We start from the raw sequence: 15,923 nt of genomic DNA, 5'->3' as shown, positions 1-15,923 counted from the left end.
GAGGATATGGTAACAGTTACTGAGACTGACAATAATTCAACCATGTGGCATCAAAGACTTGGACACATGAGTGAAAAGGGAATGAAGCTTATGGTGGCAAAGGGTAAGCTACCAAGCCTGAAGCATGTTGATGTTGGTGTTTGTGAACACTGTATCCTTGGAAAGTAGAAAAAGGTTAGCTTCTCAAGGGCAGGGAAGACTTCTAAACTTGAAAGGCTAGAATTGGTGCACACAGATGTTTGGGGGCCAGCCCCAATGAAATCTATTGGAAACTCACGCTATTATGTCACCTTTATCGACGAATCTACCAGAAAGGTATGAGTTTATTTTCTTAAAAATAAATCTGATGTGTTTTCTGTGTTTAAAAGGTGGAAAATAGAAGTTGAAAATCAGATAGGTCTAAAGGTTAAAAGTCTGAAATCTGACAATGGTGGGGAGTATGATAGTTAGGAGTTTAAAGACTTTTGTTCAGAACATGGGATCAGAATGATCAAGACAATACCAGGAACACCTGAGCAAAATGGTGTTGCAGATAGGATGAATAGAACCTTGAACGAGAAAGTGAGGTGTGGTGTTGCCTAAAGCATTCTGGGCAGAAGCAATAAACACAACAATATATCTCATCAATAGAGGACCATCAGTTCCTTTGAATTATCAGTTGCCCAAATAAGTATGGTCTGGAAAGGAGGTAAAACTTTCACATTTGAGAATTTTTTGTTGTGTTTCATATATACTGACAGACTCTAATAGTAGAGATAAATTGGATCCGAAGGCGAGGAAGTGTTATTTTATTGGTTATGGATCTGACATGTATGACTACAGGTTTTGGGATGACCAAACCAAGAAAGTTATTAGAAGCATGAATGTTACTTTTAATGAGAACTTATTTTATAAGGGCAAATTTTTTGCAGAATCTACATGTGCAGATAAACTGTCAGAAATTTCTGGGAAAGCAACACTTGAAGAAATTTCAGAAAGTGATGTAGCCAACAGAAACCAAAGTACAGGCGTAGAGGTTGAGTCAGAACCAGAACCATCAACTCCTCCAAGAAAATCTAGCAAAATTTCAGTACCACCTGATAGGTATTTCCTTTCATTGCATTATTTGTTGTTAACTGATGCTGGTGAGCCAAAATGTTTCAGTGAGGCTATGTAGGGGAATGACTCTATTGAGTGGGAGCTAGCAATGAAAGATAACATGACATCCCTTCAGAAGAATAAGACGTGGTCTCTAACTAAATTGTCAGAAGGAAAGAAAGCATTACAAAATAGGTGGGTCTATAGGCTAAAGGAAGAATCTGACGGTAAAAGAAGATACAAGGCGAGACTTATGGTGAAAGGGTTTCAGCAGAAACAAGGAATTAATTTCATAGAGATCTTCTCTCCAGTTGTAAAGATGACTACCATCAGTGTTATTCTAAGTATTGTAGCTGCAAAGAATCTTCACTTCAAGCAGTTAGATGTTAAAACTGCATTCTTGCATGGGGATTTAGAGGAAGACATCTATATGACCCAACCAGAAGGTTTTGAAGTGCCAGGCATGGAGAATCTTGTGTGCAAGCTTCATAAAAGTTTATATGGCTTGAAACAAGCACCGAGGTAGTGGTACAAGAAGTTTAATGAGTTTATGAGCAACTCAGGATTCAACAGATGTGACATGGACCATTGCTACTATGTTAAGAAATATACTAATAGTTATGTTATCCTTGTCGTGCATGTTGATGACATGTTGATTGCAGGATCTAGTATGGCAGACATTAACAGGTTGAAGCAGCAGTTGACAGAAAACTTTGAAATGAAGGATCTTGGTTCAGCTAAACAAATCCTTGGTATGAGAATTCTAAGAAATAGATCAGAAGGAATTTTGAAGCTATCTCAGGAGAAATATATACACAAGTTGCTTGACAGGTTTTACCTTAAAGATTCTAAGACCAGGAATACCCCTTTGGGATCTCATTTGAAGTTTTCAAAGAAGCAATCTTTGCAGACAGATGAAGAAAAATGTTACATGTCAAGAGTACCATATGCATCAGCAGTCGGGAGTTTGATGTATGCTATGGTGTGTACCAGACCTGACATAGCACATGCAGTGGGAGTTGTCAGTAGGTTCCTATCAAATCTAGCAAAGAAGCATTGGGAAGGCGTAAAGTGGATACTTAGATATCTGAAGAGTACTTCAAAGATGTGTTTGTGCTTCAGAAAAAGCAATCTCTCTTTACAGGGATTTTCAGATGCAGACTTGGGAGGAGATTTTGATACCAAGAAAAGCACCACAGGCTACATTTTTACTTTGGGAGGTACTGCTGTGAGTTGGAAATCTAAACTTCAAAATAGAGTTGCTCTCTCAACCACGGAAGCCGAATACATAGCTATCTCAGAAGCAGCTAAGGAGATGATTTTGCTAAAGAATTTTCTCAATGAATTAGGGAAAGAACAAGATAATGCTTCAATGTTTAGTGACAGTCAAAGTGCTATAAGTCTTGCTAAGAATCCAGTCTTCCATTCTAGATGCAAGCATATTCAATTAAGATACCATTTTATCAGGGAGTTGATAAATGATAGAGACTTATCTTTGTTGAAGATCTTAGGATCAGAGAATCCAACAGATATATTGACTAAAGCTGTTACAACTGACAAGCTGACGCTTTGCATTGCCTCAGTTGGCCTTCAAGGATAATTGAATATGAAGGCGCTACACTAGGTAAAGAGTCGATGAACTCATTGCTTACAAGGAGCTGCTAGAATTTGGAACTTAGACCCCAAGTGGGAAAATTGTTAGAGTTTGTGGTCTTAGTTCCTTTGTCCCACATCGCCTGGTTTGTAAAAACTTGTGTCTTATTAGTGTTATATATAGAGACACCTTGTAAGCTTTTATATGTGCAAGTAATAAAAAGTTTTCTTAGTGTAGTCGTGGACGTAGGCACATACATTGTGTGTTGAACCACGTTAAACTTTGTGTTTTCTCTCTTCTCCTTATTCCTTTCTCTTCTTATTACTCTATACTAACAATAAAGGCTCTGATACCAAAGAGGTACCGAGTCGATTATAATAACAAGTTAAAAATAAAACAGGTTAAAAGTTAAAAATAAAGACAAACAATTAAAATAGAGTTAACAATTAAAATAAAGCTATAATAAATATAATATAAATCAAGAAAGGTGGCAGAACCTCTGTCCGCTTTCTCTGTGATGCTATTCGTCAAGTGCACCGAGTCGCGCAAGTAATATAAAATGATAAGAACCGAGTATCGTATCCATAGGAAACTTGTTTCACTCAAAAAATGTATGTTCAATGAGCAAACATTTATACACAACCAAAAGTGTTTGAGAAGTAAAAACAATCAAATGAAAAAGCGTTTGGTTGTTCTATTGAATCTACCTTGATGTTGCTATATATTTTCTCTATTTAATGTTATCTTAGTGTTCTTATGCTGAGAAATTATCCAAACCAAGATCCCTCGAGTGAATGGGCCTAACTCTCTTTAAACCTCGTCCTTAATCCCTCAACAAACTCAGTCTAAAAGAGTTGCATTAAGTCTACAACATAATATGGACTAGATTGCTGCACTCCATTCCTAGACATACAATTTTCTAGCTTGCTCTATCAAGTTCTGAGGCTTTAAAGCACTTTCCAATGCTAAAAATCCTAACTATACATACAAATGGGTGATCAAGCCACAAGCATGTAAAAATAAGCATGCATAGAAGCAATGAACACATAAAAACAACATTAAATAGATAGTGAAAGAATATTACATCTAAGGTTCAGAAGAAATTCCCAACCAAGAGGTTTAGTCTTCCATTACAAGTAATGAGCTTTCGATACAAAGGAGAACAGATTTTGAGGGAAGAAAATGGCTAAGAATGGTTGAGGATGTCTCCTTCAACCTCTACAACCCTAATCTCACTCCTCTAACCTAGACTCTCTTGGTGGATTCGTTTCTGTCGCTCTAGCTTCTCCATTGGCTCTGTTTTTTAGACTCCTCTTCTTAGTTTCTGCCAACTTCAGTGTTTTAAAGGCTCCTTGATGTTTTAGATTCTAAAGGCTCGTTTAGCGAGTTATCTCGCTAAGCGAGAGTAAGTGAATTTTGACTTAGGGAGCTGAGCGCACTGAGCACGAGAAGGGACAAATGACTCGTTGGGCAAGCTTGCGGCGCGCTGGGTGAGCATATCTCTGACTGATCCTCTTCTAGGGTTTCCCGGCACGCTAAGTAAGTTGTGTGTCTCACTTAGCGGATGTCACTCGCTAAGCGTATATGCCTCGCTTAGCGAGACACCAGCTGCTTGAACCTTCTCTTCTTTTAGCCTGAAATTCAAGTGGTTTCAACATTAATTTACAAAATGAGAGTATTCACTATATAAAATCAAACTAAACATAAAAATATGTACAATTCCTACAAAAAAAACCATAAATTAAAGGAAAGATGTTGATTTTGTGTAACTATTCAATGCAAAAGTTAGTCGTAAATAATGACTAACGACCTCCTAGTTAGATTATATTATATTTTTATTAGAAATAAAACACAATTAAAGAAAATACAATTATAAGAACAGGCGAAAGAAAAAATCGATTTAGATGGATAGAGAACACTCCTCAAGTGAACACTATAAGATGAAGCATATCTTGAGTTAGCAATCATTTGAATATTAGTTTATATGTTTTGCTTATTACTCTAAAAAAGTTGAATTAAACTTTCTCCCTGATATGTGCCTAAATTGAATATATATATATATATATATATATATATATATATATATATACTCTTTCCTATATTTTAAAAAAAGTTTCTCTTCCTACCTGAGATATTAATATATGAAACATTTTATCAACATGCAAAAAGTCAAAAACAACTCTCTCAACTAGAGATTTTTCCTCCACTTTTGTAACATCATTTGCATTGAGTTGAATGTAAATATATCAAAACCTAATAATATATAGAATAAAACTAATTAAGTTGATCTAATTAATATCATACCCATTTAACAATACTTTTTTTTATTTAACTATAAATCTGTCCTTCTAAAAAAGAATACGAATATATATTTAATTCAATTTTTGTATTTTTCATTGAATTTATCTTGATTCTTATTAGAATTTAATACAAAATTATCTTTAATATTTTTCTTTAATTTAATGCATTGTTACATTTCATAAATTCTAAAAATTATATAAACCCATTTACTTGTATTAATTTTTTTTAATTATAAAATCATCACTTTATTTTATGTTTTTTTTAAAATATTATATAGAAAATACTGTGCATCATTTTAAATATTTATATAAAAAAATCTTTATACTGTCAGTGCATTGCATGTTATTTAATTTTTTTTCTTTGTTTACAAATTCTTTAAAACAAGAAACATTATAAGTAAAGTGACAATTTTATAATTAAAAAAATAAAATTAGAAAATGGAAATAAAAAATCGTAAACAAAATTACACATACCATAATTTGTTTTTGTGCTGCACATACCACAAACTTTTGCACGTGCATATATATATATATATATATTACAAATTCTTTTGCACGTGCATTTATATATATGAAAAATAAAAATTATAATTTTAAAAATTAAAAAAGAAATATGTAAATAGGAATTGCTACCAATTGCGTGGCTAGGAGTACTTATCTCGTATCTGAACCGTCCTATATATAAACTTGACCCAGTTTTGGTTCCTATTTCATTTCTTTGCTCTCACGTTTTTCGTTTATTCCTTCTTTCATCCATTCTACTTTCTTTTCCTCTCGCTAGTGTTTAGGTATTTTCATTATTCTTTTTCAATTTATTGTTTTGATCTCTCTAATTCACACGCTCTTTTTATTTGATCTCTGCTTCGTGGGTTTCTTGCATTCATTACGCGTTATGCGTAAGCAAGTTCGTAACTTTAACCCTTGCTTTTTGTGAACGAGAATTTTCTTTCATACCCAGATGTTAATTTTTATGTGGGGTGTGTTATTAGTTCTTTGTTAATCTTACGGTGCATTTGCGGATTTTAGGATTGTTCTTTTGTATTTGCACCTTGTTTGCATGATCATAACGTCTTTCATTCTTTTGATGGTTTTTTTTTTAATCTTTTTTCCATTTTTATGAAATTGGGGTTTAATTTATTTGGGATTGTTTTCATGGTTATGCAATTTATATTTGGGGCTTTATTCTCTTCGTTTCTTTAGAGTTTAGGTGAAGAAGATGGCTGGTGAATCATGCCTTCTTTTTGGTCCAATTGCTTGGTTTCTAAAACTTAAGTCATTATTTCTTGCAGACTTCAAATACATATATGATCCCATTTGAGTTTATAGTAATAGTATAAAGTAATGAACCATTTCGAGATTGAATGCACTTGAACAAAATTGATGTAGTAACTTGTGAGGGAATCGGATAATGCATATTCTTTGATATTTTGGGTCTATACTGATTATATACAAGGAGAGTGGATTATTGTAATTATTGGACTTAACATGTGAGAATGTATTTGATACATTCTAGTTATAAAGATCTATGGTTCTTTTCTTTGTTTGTATGGTCTGTACATGCGTGTCCCCTGTTTCTTTTATTTGTATGTATGTTATGTATGCATGGGTGTATACATTCTAAGAACATTCATTCATTAGACTAATCTTAATTTGGTCACTGGAACATTATTGCTAGCTGTGTTTTGGTTAATGATTATGCACGCAGAATGACCCAGATCTCATAATTTCCCCACCTCCTTCCTGGCCCATTCCTTTATTGACCATATAACTATTGATGATGGTGAAATAAGAAATTTTTGTTTTTTGGGATGTCAAATGTGCTGTGGAAAGGTGATTGTTGGAAAGATATGACTGGGGCATTTTGTAAGTTTAATAGCTATTATTAGAGAATGGAGATATAAATCAATTATGAGCCTTCAGCCTAAAGCATAAGCTTTTAGAAGAGTTTAACCTTGACAACATGGGTTTTCTCAATTGATTCTGTCATTTTATTACTGATGAGAAAGACATTTATTCAATTAATAGGAGGAAATCTTGACAAAATATTTTATTGCCTAGCAAGGTATTGATGGTAAATATGGTATAATAAGTTATATAAATTTGAATGGATGGTGTGAAGAGCTTAATTTTGTGTAGTTTATTTTGAAACCACAGGATCTTTTGGTCCCATAATGGGATAAGTAGGTTTCTAAATGTGTATGCCTTTGTTTCATAAAAGACTTACGTTGCAAAGTTGCTGTTTATTCTGTTCTGGTTCATATTTTCTTGGACTGAGAACTGGTAGTGAGCATAATATAGACAACAATAGCATCATGAGAAATGTCAATTGTTCCATCTCATCTCTGACTTGAAATATATTTAATTTCTCTTGCAGTGCTAGGTGATTGATTAACTTAGAAGGACTTTGTGTGTTACAAGAAAACAAGGGCAAGTTTCATGTCTGAATTTGACACGAACATCCCAACTGCTTTTGGTGGGTGTTAAATATCTCAGTTCATACTGTTTTTTAAGGCATAAAGAAATTCAATTAGGCCGAAACCAGAAATTCAACAATTTATCATTGGCTTGATTTCTGATGTGGTTTGACAATTGAATAGATCCCTTTGCTGAGGCAAATGCTGAGGACTCAGGTGCCGGGACAAAAGAGTATGTTCATGTTCGTGTACAACAGCGCAACGGAAGGAAAAGCCTAACAACTGTTCAAGGATTAAAGAAAGAGTATAGCTATAGCAAGATACTCAAGGACCTGAAGAAAGAATTCTGCTGTAATGGTACTGTTGTCCAAGACCCTGAGTTGGGCCAGGTTTGTCTGTTCTCTTCTTCACAAATAATGCATAATGTAATTATTTTATTTTGTAATTGTAGGAGCCTGAAATAACTATAACATGCTATTGTTATTTGTCATCCGGTGGACATTTTATTTTATGTGATTTTCAACAAATATTGTCAATGAAAGCCTAAACATCAAATTTTGTATGCATGCAGGTCATACAACTTCAGGGAGATCAAAGAAAGAATGTTTCTACTTTCCTTGTGCAGGTGAACATTCTGACAACTTTATTATAATGTGGCTCTTGTTCTTTACTATAAAACAGTGTTGTAATTTCTAAATTCCTCTGGTGATGTTACAAACAGGCTGGCATAGTAAAGAAGGAACACATCAAGCTTCATGGTTTTTAAGGCCTAGCCAACAGTGGCAATTTAGCTTCATGCTACATACATATAACCAACAGCAGTAGCAGTAGCAGTAGCAGCAGCAGCTTATAAATCTGAATTCAAGCAATTATCAGTCACAGCAACGTCTGTTATATTGTAGTTAAAGAGTCATATATAATCTGCTGTGGTACTGTTTACCTATTCTGGATAGTTACTACTTGATTATATGGTAAGGATAATATGTCTGCTTCTAAGATAACTGTGTTGAATAAATTTGTTATTATTCTTTCATGTGCAAGTGACTTACCCTATTTTGGTTGCTTTTTAATTTGGGCCTTTCACTTGCCAAATGTTACAACTGCTGTCGGAACTTGAGATTTATTTATAGGAGAATTTGAGATAGACACCAACCTAACCCCTGCTTGCTACAGTAGACAGAAAATGAGAGCAGAGTGAAACAAAAAGTTAATTTTTAGTTATAGAAGGTTATTTCTATCTTTTGTTCTTTCAACTAAATAAAAAATATCATTAGTTGTATATTTTACTTTATTTTAGTCTATACATGTCATTAGTTATTTAATTTGATGGACAAAGTTTAGATACATTTTATTCTGACAATTTAAAGTAAATAATCTAAATGAGAAGTATATAAAATATTTCAACTCAAGGATATTTTGTTTTTTTTTTTAACTCAAACTAACTCATTTTCTTTTCAAATTGGAAAAAAAATCATTTTTAACACGAGACTCACGAAATTTCCCTTTCCTTCTATATTTATACGTCAATCAAGCAAAAAGAAATCACTTTTTTTTCCCTTTTATATTCCAGACATATCATATACTAGTACTCCCTGCATTAAATATGATGATTGCCTATATTTTTTTCGTTAAATATCTTGTCGGAACTGTGTGGTCGATTCAGATAAGATGATATCAGAAATATGCACCCCTTGCATTAATTTTATTCACTGAACGGACATGGTTTTTTTCCAAATGATTTTTTCTTTTTTCTTTTGACTATCCAAATGATTATTTTTTTCTTCTGAAAGTTGAGACTGTGTATATCTTTCAACAATTATGTAATATTTTAATTAAGAGATGTGATACATGTAAAATAATTTATACAATATAATCTGTATAACATATAATAGATAATGTGTAGGAGAACGATAAACACAAAAATATATTATTATATAATTATCATATAAATTGTTGTACAAATAATTTTTTTCTTAAATTTAAAATAAGTGCGAATATTTTTTAAAAAATCAAAATATATTTTTATTACTTGTTAAAGAGTCATTTATAATTTTATTTGTCAAAGTTTTTATTATTATTACTATTATTGACAATGAAATAATGATATATTTAGAGAAAGTCTTTTGTTTTTGTTATTCTTTTCTACTTTTTTATTCAATTAGAAAAGCATAAGAAAAATTTATATAATTTAGAAATCCATATATTTCTCACTATTTTATTTCCATCTTCATATTTTATACTTTCTCTCTTTCTATTTATTTTCAAATCAAACAAAAGTGTAATACCGGCGAATCATTTAAATGTCCTTTGCCATAAGTCATTGCTTATTATAATATTATTATTATAATTTTTTTATTGAATCAGAGATCATGAATGTTCTTTAACCCATTGAGTGAAAGATTAATTTTACTCGCAATGTGTAATTATTGTTGACTCAAGAAAATTTTACATTCAGGAAGAATTAAACACTTATTATCTTGCTAAATAAATGATTCTCTCTCATGTAAACACAAGAATTCTTACACCACTCTACTATGTCAATCCTATGGGTTTACCATAATATTATTTGTTACAATTTTTTAATTCTAGCATTATTTCCACTTTTATGCTCTGTGTCACCATGGTAAACTTATAAGCTAACTTGAAGTTTTATAATTAACTAGAAGCTACTACCTCCCTATTTATAAGACATGGTCAATTATTTTTTTGTCCTTTATTATAAGACTTCATTTCATCCCTCTTGTGTATTAATTATTTTTTGACTAAAATACTCTTGAATTATTTCTCTCTCTCTTATGAAGAATGAAGAAAATGAATAGGTTCCCAATAAAGTTAAGGATAAATTTGAAAAATATTATAAATTTAATGCTAATAACTAAGTTAATTAACTTTCTTAATAAATGTAAATTAATCAACTATGTCTAATAATTAGGGACACAAAGAGTATGAGCTAGGAGCTCAAAACTAGAAGCTAGTTGATTAAATTAAAAGTGTTTGATAAAACTAACGGATAAATGTCAAATGATGCAAAAGGGCACATTTAATATTTTTAAATTTGAATTTATTTCTAATACTTATATTATTAAAAGTAGGATAATAATTTTTAAATTTTGTATTATAAGAAAATGGTAAAGATTTGATGATTTTAGTCATATTGTTTAAACTCAATTTTCTTAATTTTTTTTCCAAAAAAAGTAAAATTAAATGAAACAAAATTTATCAGAAATTATATTGTTGAAAATCATTTTTTTAAAATTTAAATACTATATTAATAATATCATTTTAAAACAAAAAATAAAAATTTTTTTCTTTATAATTTTCTTAAATGACTATTTTTCTATTTATACAAGAATAACTTGGATGCATATGTCTCTCACTTGCATAATTATAAAACATGATACAAATAAAATATTTTGTTTAAAATTAATCATATATATTTGAAATTCCATTTAAATTAGGTCATATAATTAAAAAAATTCAGCAAATAATCGTAAAGTTGATATGATTCAAACATATAAAGTTGACTATTGACGAGTTGATGGTCGTGCACATGTACGAATGATAAATTAGATAAGAAAAGTTTTTCAAACAATAAAAAAAAAGATATAAGATGATTTTTAAATTAAATAAAATGGTAAAATAAAATTTCAAATAAAATTGTAATGATAAAATTGAGAACAAAAAAAGCTAGTAACTTTTAAGATAGTTTATTTTTCATAAGCTACTTCGACTATATTTGGTAAAACTAGTTGAAAGCTTATAAGCCATAAGTTAAGTGCTGAAAAGTTGAAAGCTAATTGTTTTAATTGAAAGTATCAGATAAGATCAATTGATAAATATCAAATGACATAAATGATATTTTTTAATATTTTAATTTAATTTCTAATAACTTATGATCTTAAAAAGTAGGTTAATAATCTTTGCTTATAGTTTATTTTCCTTTATATCCATTCAATTTCTTTATATTAATTAATTTTAAACAAGTTATTTTATTTTTTATTTTAATTTGAGACAACATTAATGATTATTTTTTTAATTTTTTTAACTCTACCTAATTCTTAAATATTTTATATGCCTATTATAAATGAAGTAATTGTTAAAAAAAGAGAAAGACTATTGTAAAAATAACTTTAGTAAACATGGGTTTAACTTAGTTAAATAAATAATATGTGAGTTGTTATAAACTCTATAATACTTTGAGTAGGAGTCTTGGATAAAAAAAAAATAAGAAACAGAATCTTAATTCAGTAAATAAAATATTTTCAAACCGGCCTTAAATAATGTTCGTAAAAAAAAATAGCACTGAAATCTTTTGCAATAGTTAATAAATAAATAAAATTTGAAACACATGTTAAAAATATATTAATAAAAGAGAAAATTATACTCGCATATGCATTCCTAGGATTTTTTTAAAATGATGTATAATATCACTTTTTTTCTATTTCTACACTAACTCTCTTAGTGTTTGAAAATATTATATTGTAATCATTTTAATGTTTGAAAACATTACACACATTTCCTTATATATTACATTAACACTCATAGAAATTTTTTTGTAAACATTAGACGAGGATGTATACTGTGTTTAATTCGAGAAGTCTCAAAATGTCGTCTTAGTATAATTTGTTCTTAATAATATTAAATGTTATTTTTTTATAAAATACTTTTTTTCTTAATCATTCTACTACTTTTTTAATCTTAAAGTATTTTTAACGAAGAGTCAAGGAGTAATATTTTGAGATAAAATTCATTTAAGATGTTGGACTTTTTTCAACAAATGACAAATACATAGATCCATTGATCATATCTCTAATCATATATACTTAACATTGTGTATGGAAGGAATGAATGTGATAAGATGAAAATGGAAGAACACTCAAATGAGATAAAAGTTGATAGCTTAAAAATATATATCACAAGAAAATGGTTGAATTGTTATTTTAGAAATTTTTTAAAGCCATTTCCTACCAAACAAAGTTTTCGTCTAAAAGAAAAACTTTGTAAAACATATAATCGAATTTCAAAATCACAATCAGACAATGAAAAATAATTTTGTTAAGCAAAAGATATTTTCAAATGCTTAAAAATAAATTCACACCCTAGGCCAGTTAAAGCAAAAATAAAGCAAATAAAGATCAAACATAAGGAGTTATACTGGTTTGCCTATATCACTGAAACTACGTTCAATTCTTGGCAAACCACTAATATGTCACGACCACTTCTAATTCTACAAAACAAGCTATACCCCAAGCTTGATCAACAACCAATATTATTTGTTTATACCAAGCCACCGTTGCCTATTGGCTCCAAACAAATCAAATGAGATTTGTTAGTTGTGTTTGCACAATGACTAAATCTATGATCATCTTAAAGACAGATTTACAATCAACAATTAGTCTTTGTTCTCTCAATATATTCAACGTGTTTTGAGATTTTTTTTTCTAACTTTACAAAAATACACATAATGCTTTTTTATAGAAAGAATAATGAATGTTTTCACACAAAAGTTGTTGTCCATATCTTCAAAGCTTCTAGTATTATAAGCATCATCTTCAAGTGTCCATTGTCTCACAACGAGTGAAACTCTTTGTTTGATGAATGTGATCATTGGAACATTTATTACTTGCATTAAATGCATGTCCTTTCTTCATGTAGAGAGTCCACTTTTTGCCATTGGCATTCCAAATACTAGAGTAAGAAATCACTTCCTTTTTCATCAAAGTAGGCCTGTGCAGACAAGGCAGACCTGTGCAAAACAAAACTCTTCTTTTGATGATAATTGAAGAATTTCATATCTTGACTTCATTTATTCTTTATAAGATTTGATAGATCCTAGGAGAATATTTTTACAAAACAAATCTTAGACATAGAATATTAAATAAAGTCTTAAATGTCATCTTTAATGTCGTATCAGATTATACTTCTATTTGGCTATCGTTTGAAATATCAGGCACAGATTTCATGAGACATGTTTTGATAGCGCATAAGACTCAACTTTTAACTATTTGTTTACATATAATCAAAATAATTAAGAAACATGATTCGTCTTAAGATATAAATATCTTTTGACTTAATAAATAACTTTTATTATTTGGATTGAGTGAAACAAATATCAATGAAAGTGGTAAAAAACTTGCGTGGGACTCACTTAAGAAACTTTCACCTAAAAAATGATGTGAAAGCCGATGTAATGAACAATAAAACATGAGTATACAAATTGTTCTAATATACCCTTATCACGATTAAGCGACGGTTGAAGTTAGTTACTAGGAGTTATTAGAAGTTAGGTGAATAGTTACTTAGTTATGTTACTAGAAGTTATCGAAGTTAGTTACTAGGAGTTACTAGAAGTTGGTTATTCTCTATATTTGTATAAATAAACCACTTTTGTAATACTTTGATGAATGAATTCAAAAACTATCGTTCATTTCTTTCATTCTTGATATGGTATCAGAAGTTTTTGCTTCCGTCCCTCTTTCTTCCTATTTAAGTTATTTTTTTTTCTCTCATGACCATGGCTGCCATTGATGATTCTAACCCCTTCATTCTTCATTCTTCCGACCATCCTGGCATTGCCTTAGTTTCTCATCCTCTTACCGGTGACAACTACAATTCTTGGAAGAAAGCAATGTGCATGGCTCTTCATGGGAAGAACAAATATGGGTTTGTCGATGGTTCAATTCCTGAACCTGCTTTGGGTCACTCCACTCATGCTTTGTGGCATCGCAACGATAGTATCGTTTATTCCTGGCTCATTAATTCTTTATCCAAAGAAATGCAAGTCAGTATCTTACATTGTTCTTCTGCCAAAGCAATCTGGGATGATCTTCAAGAACGTTTCGAGCAACAAAATGGTCCTTTAATTTTTCAACTTAAACATGAATTGATCACTCTGCAACAAGGTTCCATGTTTGTTTCCTCTTTCTACTCCAAGCTTCATTCTCTGTTGGAGTCATTATCAGAACTGAAGCCCTCACATAGTTGCACATGTGGAGGAATTAAACCTTGGTGCGATTTTGAACAAATGGAGTATGCTATGCAGTTCTAGATGGGTTTGAACGAATCCTTCTCTACTATCAGAGGTCAAATTTTATCCATGGATCCCTTTCCCTCAGTAACTAAGGTTTTTTCCTTAGTTGTTCAAGAAGAAAAGCAAAAGGAAGTTGGTGCTTCCACCTTTGCTAGTGAAGTTTCACATGCTTTTTCCTTGAAGCCTTCTTCTGTTGCACGCAATCATCCTACCAATCACTTCAAATGATCTTTCAAGAATTGCCCCTTGTGTGCTCATTGTGGTATGTTGGGTCATACGCAGGATCGTTGCTTCAAGTTGCATGGTTATCCTCCAAATTATAAAAGGACTAGTTTTTCCTCAAAAGTCAAGAAACATTCTTTATCTTCTGAACCACCACACAAGGTTGCTCAACAAGTATCCGTTGATATGTCTGACTCACCATCTTCCTCTGGTGACTCGGGTTCCCAGTTTCAACTTATTGCCCAACAATATAGCCAATTGATGAATCTTTTAGAAAGTCATGCTACCAATGTTGTCATCCCTCAAGGTGTTTCTTCTGCCAGTGGTATGATCCTTTCTACATCCACTTCTAATTTTCTTCATGATTGTTGGCTTTTAGATTCTGGTGCCAGCATTCATATTTCTTGTTCCCTTCATCATTTTCGGTCTTACCAACTTGTTTCTGATAAAACTGTCACTCTGCCTAACAATGATGTTATACCTATCATTGCCATTAGTTCAGTTTGCTTAACCAATACCTTACTCTTGCATAATGTTGCCTACATTCCTAAATTCAAATTCAATTTAATTTCAGTTAGTGCTCTTCTAACCAATCCTAATTTGTCTATTTCTTTTTCCCAAAATGCATTTGATATTCAGGAGAAGCAAGCTTGCAAGAGGATTGGTAGAGGGGCTCTCATCCAAGGCCTTTATGTCTTAGATCTCAAGGACACTCTTGATTGCAAATTTACTTTTCCTGTTATCAATTCCCATACAAATTCCATTCCTTGTAAAAATGCTCATATTTGGCATTCTAGATTTGGTCATATCTCAGACAAAGTTTTCAAACATTTGAATAATAAAATTGGTCTGCACCTTTCTCCTAATTTCTCTTCTTCTAATTGTTTTGTTTGTCCTCTTGCTAAATTTAGAAGATTATCTTTTCCTAACTCTAACCATTTATCTAAATTACTGTTTGACTTAATTCACTGTGATATATGGGGTCCCTATGCTCACCTTACCTATGAGGGAAAGAGATTTTTCCTTACAGTGGTTGATGATTGCTCAAGATTCACTTGACTATTTATGCTTAAGAACAAGTCTGAAGCTTCAATCTATGTGCAACAATTTTTCACCATGGTTCAGACTCAGTTTGGTGTATCTATCAAATGCCTCAAGTCTGATAATGCTAAAGAACTTGCCCTTACTCAGTTTTTGGCTTCCATGGGCACTCTTCATCAATTTTCCTGTGTTGAAAGGCCAGAACAAAATTCAGTAGTGGAAAGGAAGCATCAACATCTGCTCAA

At 31.3% G+C, this 15,923-nt stretch overlaps 1 protein-coding gene across 2 annotated transcripts; it reads left to right on the top strand.

Moving 5' to 3' along the window:
• The first annotated feature begins 5,684 nt into the window (after positions 1 to 5,684).
• LOC100784390 (protein translation factor SUI1 homolog) lies at positions 5,685 to 8,436 on the top strand. Of its 2 annotated transcripts, none has more exons than XM_006591800.4 (5): positions 5,685 to 5,875; positions 7,346 to 7,444; positions 7,569 to 7,774; positions 7,957 to 8,010; positions 8,107 to 8,418. In XM_006591800.4, the coding sequence occupies exons 2-5, from the start codon at positions 7,408 to 7,410 to the stop codon at positions 8,149 to 8,151; spliced, it is 342 nt and encodes a 113-aa protein (XP_006591863.1). In that variant the 5' UTR covers positions 5,685 to 5,875; positions 7,346 to 7,407; the 3' UTR covers positions 8,152 to 8,418.
• Positions 8,437 to 15,923: the final 7,487 nt, after the last annotated feature.

The sequence above is a fragment of the Glycine max genome, chromosome 12 (assembly GCF_000004515.6).
Source record: "Glycine max cultivar Williams 82 chromosome 12, Glycine_max_v4.0, whole genome shotgun sequence".
Classification (NCBI taxonomy): domain Eukaryota; kingdom Viridiplantae; phylum Streptophyta; class Magnoliopsida; order Fabales; family Fabaceae; genus Glycine; species Glycine max.
The sequence above is the reverse complement of the archived record's forward strand: the minus strand, read 5'-3'. Positions and strand labels throughout refer to the sequence as shown.

What these genes read in the sequence shown, in the direction of transcription:
- LOC100784390 (XM_006591800.4), top strand. Translation starts at nt 7,408, where the DNA reads ATGTCTGAATTTGACACGAACATCCCAACTGCTTTTG. An exon ending in GAACATCCCAACTGCTTTTG is followed by an intron (nt 7,445 to 7,568) that starts GTGGGTGTTAAA and finishes ACAATTGAATAG; the next exon opens with ATCCCTTTGCTGAGGCAAAT. An exon ending in TTTCTACTTTCCTTGTGCAG is followed by an intron (nt 8,011 to 8,106) that starts GTGAACATTCTG and finishes TGTTACAAACAG; the next exon opens with GCTGGCATAGTAAAGAAGGA.